The 13,015-nt window shown below is 40.0% G+C and overlaps 1 protein-coding gene across 2 annotated transcripts in view; it reads left to right on the top strand.

Annotated features, from left to right (window-relative positions):
* The window catches only part of rspo4 (R-spondin 4), a 32,823-nt gene extending 20,546 nt beyond the window's left edge, over window positions 1–12,277 (top strand). For both annotated transcript variants that reach the window (XM_018702976.2, XM_018702975.2), the window contains exon 5: window positions 10,755–12,277. In XM_018702976.2, the coding sequence (XP_018558492.1) occupies window positions 10,755–10,897 (143 nt within the window). In that variant the 3' untranslated portion in view covers window positions 10,898–12,277. The remainder of the gene's footprint in view (window positions 1–10,754) is intronic.
* Window positions 12,278–13,015: the final 738 nt, after the last annotated feature.

Genomic DNA, 13,015 nt, shown 5'->3' with positions numbered 1-13,015 from the left:
TTAGGTGTAAGGACACAAACAAGGCACGGCCTGAGGCGTCCTGGTGGCTCTCTGTGGTATGTGCCTTGAACTGCTGTGACCATGATGTTGAGATCAAAACTGACTGGGGACCCACATGGTGCTCTCCTCACATGTACCCGCATTTCCCATCAATCTCTACTGTCACCGGCAAAATGTGACAATAATTATTTTATGAAAAGCGTAACTCTCCTCTTAGTTATTGTGCAATCAATTGTAGAATTAATGGAGAAGGAGGAAAAGTCGATGTAACCAGTGTAGCACTGGGAACTTTTTCATTGCTACTGATGGTCCAAATACATCTGTGACCAGCCTGCATGCTAGATTGAAGATGCATCAATCATGGCTTTCGGTGAACGAGTGATAATGTTGTTTGGTGTACTGGGTCTGAGCACTGCCAATCATGATGACGTTAGTGATTTAAAAGGCATTTTTACACTGTCCTATCCTGAAATCACATCAGACATGAGACATCAGCTGTGGAATAGAAGCACTACTGAGGTGCCCATCTGTTCAGTCCTCACTGACTCCAAATGGTAATGCCATTACTGTCCTCTTAAGCAGCTGCACTTTGAGCTGCTGAAAGGACAAAATGTCTTTACCAGGCTGAGTGAGCGTTGTTTTTAGTTATTGATTTATTTATTTTATTTCCCCCTGCTCTCCCTAGTTTTATTAAGTCATGCTAGAAGCCTCCATCAGTCATTCCAGATATTGTTACTAAGATCATAACATATAGACAGAGATTTGTGTGCTTTGAAGAGCTGGACGTCGCGTCTCAACGTGTGTTTCTGTGCGTCACTGTGGATTGTTTTAATTTCCTTAAGAATGCTCAGGAAATGCTTAAAAACACCCTAAACGATGTGTGTGTGGATCGTACCGGACAGAGACAAATGTATCTCTTTCTCTGCTGAATAGACCAGAGTGCTGGGAGGTTTCTAGCTGAGCTCGGGGCCTGTGGTTATTTCAACAGCATCAACATGAAACTATACACTCCAGCATGGTGCGCTGCTTATTCCTGCGTTAGTCTGATGAGGTGTATGTGGTGGCAATTCAAATGTTCATTGACAGAAAGCCAAGACACTGAAACTAACTGATGGCAGCTGTAAATGTCTGAAAGAATGAAAATCAGGTTAGGTTTTGGTCAAATATTCAAAACATTTGCACTGTACTGTTCTGTAAGAGACGTGACTGGATCTGTAAAGGTATCTGTGGGTCGGTGGTGATGAGGTGACACATGCATACTGAACAGATGTTCATCAGATAAAGTGGGTACTTCTGGCAACAAGAGAGCAATCATGATCTAAATGATTCTTCATTAAATTCAAACCTGTGGAGCTTAATAGTCAAGTCATTCGACAAAACATCTGTGCTCTCAAGTGAGTTAATTCAAGCTTCATGGTATTCTTAGACAGAGCTACTTTAAAGTATGTAAGTTTAATGCTTACTTTAAATCTTGCAGTATGTGTCTGTCCCATCATTAGAAAAGACTACTTTACACTCAAGGATAACATGAAAGAGACAGAATGATGGACAGATGTCTTGGTTCTTTTCCAAAATACTTTTTGTCTTCAGTAAAGGTTTAATACTATAGGTGCTTTTAGGGCGTTTCTTTGTCAACATGACTTTTAACTGCCTTTTGTGGTGTAAAACAGCTGAAGATGATGAAGTGATGTTACTGTCAGAACTGATCAAATCATGGTGAACTTTCTTCCCATGACTTTATCATGTAATGGTGTCATTTTGGCATCATCAGAAACACGCGTTAGAAACCTCACTGCGTACGAGCATCTTAGAGGGATTCACACTTTTATCCTGCTGATCCAAACACACCGCAAATACAGTTGCTTTTGGAGCTAAGAAGGCATGTGATTTCATATTCATTGAGGGCAGATGTAAAATACATTTTTTAAATATATGGGATATTACATTGCAAAGAACAATCTACCAACCAGTCAGACAAATCCTGCCTGACAGAGAGGGAGTTATTTTAGATTACACAGTTTCAGACGCTGCTATTTCAAAATGCCTTCTGTACAGTGGAGAACTCAGCTGCCTTATCGTCCTGCAACACATGGATCTTGTGTAGATCTGTGTAACACAACACAGACAGCGAGCTAAAGTACATTTTCCCAAGTATCATATGCATTAAGTTATCGCACAGTGATCCTGGTACAGACGTAGCCTCAGGGCAACTAAACCCTGGGCAACAGGTACTCATTAGAGAACAAGGAGCTCTCTGCACTCTGTCTTCCTCTTTTTTTTCTCATCTTCACTCCTTGAATGTCCTTAAGTTCTTTTAGAGGCCGGCCTAAGTGAGAGCTAGTGATGAGATTATATGTTTTTTTTCTTTCAGAGACTGCCCTCAAAGTTGTGGGAAAAGATGAGAAAAGTATGTTTCTAGGTGGATTCCAGACATCTCCATGAGGTTCTGTGTTAGTGTGACTGATTCAATCTGGCTCGATTCAGACTATTTCAATGTACTTTTAGAAAGTTTTTTATCAGACCATCAAGAATGCAGAGGTCCAGTATGCTCCACAGGTGGTCCTTGTCTATTCTGTTTTGAAGTACTGAATGTATAAAAGATGCGCCATCGTTCTGCTTTTATGCTTTTTTTTTTTTTTTTTTACAACTAGCAGGCATCTCTTATCCTGTGAAAATTATTCTGCACGACACCTCCTCAGCTTTTATCTCTGTGTGCCCGAGTTGAAGCTACCCAGTGATCCTTGAGTATACTGCATTAAGATTTCCTTGCCTTGTTTATTAAATGAGGACAGGTATACTGCTTGTTGTAATAACAGAGAAGATGCCTTTGGTATATAGTGTGAGATAACGTCTGGCTGGATAAACATTTGCACACTATTCAGACATGACGTCACACTGCAGGGTCTCTTGATGTTTAAATAACTTGTGTTTGCCCATATCTGTGGTATATATAGTTTATCTGGGACAGATGTGGCTCAAGAGGTAGAGTGGGTTGTTGTTGATTGCAGGGTTGGTGGTTTGATCTCAGGTGTCCTTAAAGATGGTGTCCAAGTGAGTGTGAGGGCATAATGCTGAAAAGCTCCATAGTGACATCGTGTATCCTTTATATCCAATCTATGATGGAACCGGTTTTCTATGTTTCTATGTTAACAGTCTCAACTAAGTCCAGTAAATAATCCTAAACACGTCTGTTTAGTTCTTAGGCCCTATCTTGAAATGTTAAGGAAAGTGGATCTGCCCCTTTAACCAGACCCACAACAAAATGTAAAGGGTTCTTCTCTGGACCGTGCCCCATCTCTCCACCAAGTTCACTGCAACTCACATTAGTGCTTTTTGCGTAATCCTGCTGACAAACAGACAAACCAACAAACAGACATGGGAGAAAACATAACCTCCTCGCCGGAGGTAAAAATAGGTAAAAACAAAACATGTGCTCAGAAGGTTCAGTCTGTTCGGTTTTTCTTTTCTCACATATCTCCCTGGTCTCCCATGTAAAAAGTCTCACGAGATGTAAAACTTTGGCCTGGGGTATGTCATGGACCATTGGATGGCTTGCATAAATCTATAGGCAGTAATTCAATAATATTTATTGATATCTGACTGTGTCAAATCTATGGTTTATTGACTTTCAGCAGAATCACATCATGATGATATATTATCATGTTGCTGCTCTACAAGTTTCAACTGTTCATACAAACAAGTCTGAGAAAGCAGCGATTACACTTGAACATACAAGTTGATGATCTCTTGCTGGTACATATTCAGACTGAGAAATTACTTTATTGCTTACTGACTGAAATTTATTCTAAAATTTCAGTTTTACACGTTTGTTTGTTTTTTCTTGACATGCTAATGGCTAATAGCTCTTTGGATGGCAATGGTGGTCGAGACTGATATATCTCAACAACTACTGAATCGTCCCCAAAAGAGGATTTATGATTATTATGATCCCCTGACTTTTTCTCTACACTGCCACTAGGAGGTCAAAGTTTCCATGCATCCTGTGAAACATCTCAACATCTAACACTAATGGTTCCCAGAAGAAGAAGAAGAAGAATCCCTAATGGCTTTGGTGATCCTCTGCTTTTCCTGTAGCACCATCATGAGGTTCACATTTGTGGCTTTGAGTTAAATGCCTCAACAACTTGGATAGATTGCTATGAGATGCAGTACAGCCCCCCCTCCTCAGGATAAAAACCGTCGAGATCCCCTGACTTTTCCTCTGTGTTCCCAATAGTTTGGTTTACGACCAAATACCTCTGCAACTTTTCCCTCAGTTCTACTTTGTGTGTAAAGCTAGTTTTCAATTATTAGCGTGCTAACATGCTAAACTAAAGTGGTGAATGTGGTAAACATCCTAGCTGCTAAACATCAGCATGTTGTTGTGAGCAAGTTAGCATGCTACCGTAGGGTTAATGCCCCTTGAGACAAGGGGCAAATAAACTTTATTTCTTACCCTAGTCTATTCAAATGTTACCCTGCATGTTTTCATTCGGAAATGGTTGATTTAATACAGATGCTCCTTTTCAACACCACATTTCTACAAAGCCCCAGTACAACCAGTGTGCTACTGTTTGCTGCTAGAAGCTGCCCAGTACAACCACTACTGCCGGACACTGGGCAGCAGCTGACAGCGAGATCGAACCAGCCAGTCAAACTTGAAAGCTGTTTGTGTAATCTTAGCTACTGTTGCTCTGCTGTATCGTGTCTTGGCTTGAGTTCATGTCAGGGTGCATGTTTGTGTGTGACCCCACAGTTGTTTTCACTGTTTCCAGGGGTTGTGTGTGTTGGCCGACATGGCTCCATGCCGCTTAAAACTTAATGCTGATTTATCATCCGTTATGCCGATGTACAGTGCTTTTTTTTCTCCACCACAACATGTGGTTCTGAGTGTAAGTCTGTGTTGTGCAAGGAGTCAGTTCAGGCTCAAGAGGATAAAACCAGCATTTTTCAAAAATCCTCAGGCTTTTTGTCTTTGTCTAGTAAATTTTCGCTCTCTGAGACGACAGATACTGTCTTGATTCAAAGGGTCAGTTGATGTGTATCACGAAAAAACATATTCTCTTACTTACTCCTAATGGTATCGAGCCACACAGAATATAATGGAAGTAAGCAGAATTCTGCTTATGAAGTGTTGAAAATAGCAAGTCAAGTCTTAAATCTCAAACTGACAAATGACAAAACAGGTTGTTAGTCACAACTTGTGTGACTTTTTCTGATCTACCCTTGATGGTTAAGAATTTGCAGGATTTAGCCAGTCCTATAATCAATATTTTAGAAGTGAATTAAATAAGAACGCAGCATGTCCATCAGACTGTGTAACTATGGAAAAGGGGAAATAACAAATTTTTCCCTTTCCAAACGAAAAGCTGAATTCATCAGGAATAAAAAGCACCTTTAGTCAGGGAAGCAGTCCAATTCATGACTTCATTCATGAAGTGTCTCCATTACATCTAAAGACAGAAATTAGACCTTTTAGTGTGTTTTAGCATTTTTCTTCTCTGTCAAACATTTTTAAGTATCTTGAAAAATGCTCTACAAATAAAATGTATTATGATTATGATCATTATTGTTAACTGAGGACAGGTGGGTGTTTACTGAGCTACTGAGCTGCCCCATAAACAGCAAATGTCTCTGGCAGTGACCTCTCCACTTCCTGTTCATCCTGTTTACATTATATCTTCACTGACACACTATCTATTCTTATTAGGAAATTCCATTCATCACAAACACATCAACAGTATATAGCACTGTATACTGATACTGGCGACACATGTGAGAGTTTGGTGCCTGTTTTCAATGTTTAACAGAAAAGTTGACCAGCAGGACAACACTCCACAGGCTGAGTGTATCCTCTGAAGAGTTTGTGATGTGGTCATACATTTACTGTTATGGTTTTAGAGCATAAATGGAATTTGATAGAATAGCCGCAAGGACAATATTTGTATTTGTGTGTGTGTACATGCATGATGAGCGGAGCATACATTTATGTGTGTGTTTGTGTGTAGTCTGCCTGTGGTTAGGGTTGTTATGTGATGAGCAGGGCAGTTTTCCAGCACAGCGCTTGATTCAGTTAAGATGGCTGAGGGATGGTTCGCTCTCATGACATACCAGCTACTACCCATCTGGTTCACTGTCTACAGTTTGTGTGTGTGTGTGTGCGTGTTAGAAAGAGAGACAAAGAGACATTCAGTGTGGTAGAGAGAGGAGTTAAGAGGTGAGCACTGTTGCATGTAAAGATCTAGTTACTGTTCGTGTATTTTGGCCAATGTGGATGAGAAACCATTCGTCTACTAATCAGGTGGGACATTTTTTCTGTACTTCATTACAATTGCAAGCAAATTGGTGCTTTACTTAAACGATAACTCTGGTATCTTTGAACCTGGGCCTTATTTTGCCATGTTTTTGTCTGTAAATGATCGATAGAGGCCAAAATCTTTGGAATCGGTGAAGTGTTGTCCAAGAAAAGTTTACCTGCGAAACAGCTGCTGCAAAGTAATCGAATGGGCAAAAGTCAAAGTATGTCCATTAAAGTGCTTGTTTTTGCCACTGACAGGCTCAGATTGTTATTGTAAGTCAGTCAATTTATTATATAGCCATTCACAGAAGTTATCTCGAGACGCTGTACTGTAAGTGTCTGACGACATTATTGGATTCCTACAGAGATATTTGATTGAGGTGTCCCTATGGGGGCAAACACACACATACACGCCTGCATTGCACTATTTTACCATTTTGTCTCCACTACACATATTTGCTTTCATTTCTAACATTGAAGTGTCTTTCATTCCTGAGCTTAAAGTTTAATTTAACAGATAAGTAGACCTTCTTACCTTGGTAAGGTAAGGCTGAGTGGGACCAGCTGCTCCTTACTGTGAAATGTCTGAAAGTGATAAAAGCATGAGAATCATTAAGTGTCATGTAGGTCACAGATCGGACTTATTAGGACAGAAGTGAAGTATATTTCATAAAATAAATATTAAGGCATACCATAAAGTCCAGGTGGGGCGTCTGAAAAAGGCCGACTCGACACACCTGAAGCCACACAGGGATTTTAATAGTTGTATCAATTAATTTCTTCTCTTAATTAATATTTTTCACACTGAAAGACAGTATAAGCCACTGGACATAAGCAAAACTGAAAAATCCCTGTCCCAAGTCAAACCAGATGAAGTTTTGAAGAAAGCAAATGCTAAACATATCCTGATGTGTGGGTGACGCTGAAGAGTTCATCACCAGTATTCTCGTCCAAACACAAGACTTGTCATCACAAGAATAATAAAATGATTCTCCCTCTAAGTAAGCTAAGTGCTATGAAAATGGAAATTTGTCTGCCACAGCAACATCACGTCACAGCTGATTTAATGTCGTCTGAACTGGACCTAAAGGCCTTTACAGCACAACATGAATGAATAATACAAAAGTGCAAAATGCAGGAGCTGAAGCTCCACCACGACCGGTTAGGACGTCAGTAGGCTAAAACCAACAGGAGCTGCAGTGAACAGGGTCTTATAGGTTCTTTAACCTCACATTTTGCCAACAACCTGGTACTGCCACATTTAGTTTACAGTGACGTCTATCTGCCACTTCTCACAAACAACCTGAAACTTTATCCACCAGTTTCTGTGACTTCCAGCCAAACAGCTCTTAGAACACCTCTGTGCTTATGAATTAATAAATGAACAGAGACAAACACAGACCATATGAGTACATATACCCACATATAGTTAGTTACAGTCAACAACTGTGACCTTGCATATATCTATGCACATTCGTAAAGCACATGCTTATGTATACACCTCTGCCAACTCTTACAGTCCAGTGTATAGTCTTGTAAATGCAAATGTACACACACAGAGAACGTGCAGAGGCATTTCAGGACAGCCTGTCTTAATTCCTAATCATCAGCGCAGCATCCAAAATCAAAGTCATTGTGACAGCATTACTAATGAAGGACAGATTATAATAATGAAGAGATGGCAGAGGAGGAGAGAGAGAGAGACGGAGATGGAAAAGGAGAGGACGAACGGATTGAGTTAAGGAAGAGGATGAGGAGAGGAGACAAGAGGGGATTTAAAAACCCAATTTCTGAAGACAGGCTCTCATTACTAATTAAGGGCAGATGACAGTGGGGCATTATGGTGTGGCACTGCGGCCTTATTGTAACTGAGGGGGAGAAAAGAGAAGGTCTGATGTAAACACACAGAACTGAGCCTCTACCTCATCATGTTGGCCTCTGACACAAGAGATAAACAACAAAAAAATCATTTGGAGCAACGTGTGAGGAGTAATCTGTGACCGACCTCCAGCGTGGAATTAAGTTTTCACTGCTTCACCGGCGGCAACAATGTCATGCGAGCATCTGGCTTGAAATCAGAATGTCAGTTTGAGACTTTTGCATTGGTTTGTGGGTGGAAAGTGGGAACTTCAGTCTCCAGTGTTGCCCCCCAAAGTGCAAGTGATGTGCCCTTGAGCAGGGCAGTTACAGCAGCAGCACTCTGCTACAGAGCTGCCCAAATACAGCCAGTACTTCAGACTGATGGATGTGAACTAATGTGCACAACACGGTAAATGCACCATCTGTATTTTCTTTATCTCTGCCATATTTAGTGCACAGCATCTCTCCACGTGTTTTGGATGGAATGAGATGGAAAGAAAACTAAAGGGAAGAAAGCCAAAAAGAGAGAGAAAGAAACCGTAATTCTTTCAGAATCAGTTGGGTTTTTCTCAACATTACTTTTAGAGTTGCATTTGGTCTTTTTTCATCCCAGCAGGGAGCTCGTCATGATGGAGGAAAATTCAGAGAAGTCACTGAGCGAAAGGCCACACTGGCATCTTAGATCTCTGGTCCAAACTGATCTTTTTGTTGCTTCCAAACTTTAACCCTCTAACCCAGAACAGTCCACTTTGAGACTTTCTGCACCAGATACATTTCTGTGATGGTCACCATGTCAGATGTAATACAGTGCCATATATTCACACTACGTCTTGGTCGGGAGACCGGCAACACTACACGTTTTTCCCTAGTCAATCACTGCTTGTGTCTTTGCATGTCGTCATTAGGGGGCTGCTGTTTATTTCCCACTTTCTCAATGCAATGACTGAAATCTTTCCCTAAGTCCAACCAAGTATTTTTTAATCCAAACTACAACCTTTCTCCGAGTTCAGCCAAGTAGTCTTCTGCCTAAACTTTACCCGTGGCAATAGCTGATCACAAAACAATTTAATGAAATATGTAATTCTTCTCTTTTCTTACAGCCATTATGACATGGCACTGACAAACAATGTTGTTCTGCCAATATGGGCATCAGATCAGAATATTCTGGGAGGCAATTACAAACTATTTTGTTGTTTACATTGAAGGACTTGTGTATTGGTACTTAATTGGCTGCTCTCAATGCTGCTGTTTGATGATAATCGATATTGAACATTGATATCAAAAAGTAAAATCAAAATGCTTTCTTTCAATTTGACTTCTCTTTGCTTGGCTTCATTCTTCTGGGGCTTTGGCTAAATCAAACAAAAAAAAAAATGTATTAAAAGGCCAGGGTTTGTAATTACTTAACATTTTTGTGAAATTGACCAAGTGTGTAGTCAGTTTGGTTGTATATTACATGAAGATATCCTCAGATAAAAGAGATCCTAATTAGAGGAGTTAGCAAGTGTTCCGTTCTTTCTTTCCTGCCTGCATTTGTTTTTCCTCTCTGATGTCCAACCAACCTCTAAATCAGCCTCAGTGCTGTATTTTACAGAAAACGATTCCATTTTTAAACTGAAGCCAAAAACACTGAAGCTCTCTTCGGCATCGCTGAACATCAAAACCACATTTTCTATCAAGAATAAACCCCGCTTTAATAGCAAAAGACAGCTATATGAGATATATGGATACGTTTTAACCCGATATGTCACGATGTATCTTGGAACATCAAAACATTTATTCATTGAGTTCAGATCCATTAAGGCTTTGATCTGAAGTCCTCAGGCTTTTAAAAATGACATGAAATCAGATGTATCTGTGTGTTCACAGATAACACATCAGATCTGTGTTGAGGAGAGTTTAAAAGCTTTTTGTGTCTCTGTAACCTTGTGGCCAAAATTCCCCACTCAAAGCAGCGATACATCAGTGAAAATATTTTACTGACACTTGTAAGATCTGGACTCTGTGCAGACCATCAACCAGCAGAATCCAACACATCAGATCATATAACACTTCACAGTAATTATCCTGGATCAAAATCTGAGGCTCCCAAACACCTGAACAACATTTACAGAGCATGTAATCTTGTGATCTGAAATGCAAGGTGCAGACCAGGTGTCTGACTGTTCCTCAGGTCTGCTGTAAACCTCTGGACCGTGAAGAACTCTGTTCTGATAAAACACAGTGCGAGGGACCTGGGTCACTTCATGGAAGTTTAATTTTGAGGATTTTCCCAACAGAAATGCTTATTCTCCCTCCCACCATGGAAAAGAAGACCTAAATGTAACCAGTTCATCCTTGTGTCCAAGTGAACATTTATGCCAAATTTGAAGGGATTCCTTATCGTGTTCATGAGAATGGGACTGACAGACTGTGCTTTTAAACATGTGTCCTTATGGTGATGTTTGTAATAAGTGAAAATACAGAGTATGCAGTTACGCAACTGTAACCGAATACAGATGAACAACAGCCTCAGAAAAAATAACCTGCTGATCGAAACAAATACATTTGTACTATTTACTGTTTCCTTTTTGCTTTTCATCTTTTTACCTGTCAGAAAGAAGACAGAATAAAAAAGGAGGACTCGGAAGGAAGAGAGAGAGAAAACGACTGCGGCTGCTCACCAGCGACAACGTTGGCAACTCGCCGAACGCAACAGCAGACGCCGCTGGGGAGCACGGAGATCCCCGAGATCCCTGAGGACGAGACGGACACGCCCTGACACAAACAGCTCGCCATGACACCTGACACATGTTGGAATATCAGTTGGCTGATGTCAGCGGGGGTTTTGTAATCTTAGACCAAATCATTGTTTGTTAATGTTTCCAATCAGCCTCCACAGGACTCTATTACAAAACATTCACCAGAATATTGTTTACTGGAAACTCAAAATGAATAAATATGTAGATATTATGACTAAGAAATTCTTACATTGCAGTGAATGTGACCTATGAGTCAAATTTCCACCAAAGAACTGTTGCAACTTGGTGGTAGCCAGAAAACAACTCTCCCTTCGAGGATTAATCCAGCAATTATCTGGAGTCAAAATGATTTGGTCGTGAGTGTTCGACCACTGACATGAGAATTTTAAAGAATCTACAAATGTCTGAGAAAATAGCCCAGGTTCAAAAATCCTGGAGTTATCCTTTAAGAGAGAGAAATAAACAAATAAGCTGTGGTGTTAAACTCACCTGGTGTCACCTGCAGGTGATTAAATGGACAAAATAACATGATTTACACGACGTATAATGACAGATGATAATAGGCTTCATTGTTTGACCAGCAGCTTCCTCTTATCGTGCAGCTTGGTGATGTTACCTGCTGCTTCCTCTGAGCCTCTTCCAGATCGAAGAGGCCACTTTAGAGAGGGGAACTTTGAAAAAGAAAAGGAAAAAAAGGTCAACAAAAAGAACACCATCACCGTGTTATCAGTCACTCTAAATACAGGGGAAACAGTCAGTAAAGTTTACAAAACGACTGATTTCCTCACTAGAAAAAGGTTTTTTCTCCTCAACTCTGGCCTCTGAATCATCTCATCACTTTTCTGTCATATTTGTTAGAAAGAAAAGAAGGAATGTCCCACATGATCAAACTTATAAGTACATAGGCGACGCGTTTTTCATTATAAATGTACTGAATGCATGAGTGGACGGCTGAGACAATGTATGAATTAAATGTTTTATTCGATAATTCGCCCGCCTTTTCACCTGCTTGTCTTATCTGAAATTGCACAAGTGAAGCTAAAGTGACTGAAGATGTGGGCGTTCCAGCTTCTGTCAACTGTATATTTATCAATATTTCTATGACGAAATGGGATTTTATTCCACAAAATGAATGTATGTTTCAGTAAATGTATATATTGATGCTGCCGCCATGATATACATTTTGTTTACATGTTTTTACTGACTGCAAACCTATAACTATTTGCAGACTTGTGGAGTTCAGAGTGAGTTTCTTTCTTACAAATGCTTGAATTCTTTACTTTGCATATATGTGACATTAAGATTGTGACTGCATTGTGGCTCTGACTGCGGAGACGTCCTTCCTAACAGCACAGCAGTAAAATATTTCCTCCTCTGACCTGTGTCTGTCCTTGTTGCTGAGTGCTCACTGCTCCGGTGTTTTTTCATTCTGCATTTCCCAAGAGATCGAGTTGGGACTGTGGAATGTGTTGATCAAATGATGTCTCTTAAATCTGGACTAGAATTGGCTGAAAAATGACCATCTTAGATGTGTAGATTAAATCCAACTGTTGTTTTAAGTGTATTTTAATGTGAAGCTGCTCCTAACCGTGTGCTGAATGCCTTATTTACAAATCAAATGACGTCAATTTTAAAACAGGCCTATATTTTTAGACGTCCAGGTTACATACTGACACTGCACTGATGTTTAAACTGCATTTAAATAACCATATTTCAGGCCAAGCACGCAAAGTAAAGTACATATACAGCTGTCATAAAAATACTGTAGCCCACTTCTGCCCTTCCTGTTGTTTATCCTGCAAATCGCCAAATTAGTTCTTACCAGGACTCAGTCACTTTTGCTTTCAGTACAAAAATGGCTGTTTGTTCAAATAAAACTGAACAGATTATTATTTCTAATTACTTGAAACCAGAGCTACAGCAGTTAAATCACAAAGCGGATGTAACCTATGTAGACAGATACATCTTTCAGAGTAATATTTGTTTCAGCTGACTACACACAAGCGGTGGAACATAACTTAGTACATGAACTCATGACTGCATATTGGCCTGATAATTTCTCCTATATTTAATCAATCTGATTTATTATTATAGACTAATCAACCCTCACCCTCAC

The sequence above is a fragment of the Lates calcarifer genome, linkage group LG12 (genome assembly GCF_001640805.2).
Source record: "Lates calcarifer isolate ASB-BC8 linkage group LG12, TLL_Latcal_v3, whole genome shotgun sequence".
Classification (NCBI taxonomy): domain Eukaryota; kingdom Metazoa; phylum Chordata; class Actinopteri; family Centropomidae; genus Lates; species Lates calcarifer.
This window is presented reverse-complemented; position numbering and strand designations above follow the sequence as displayed.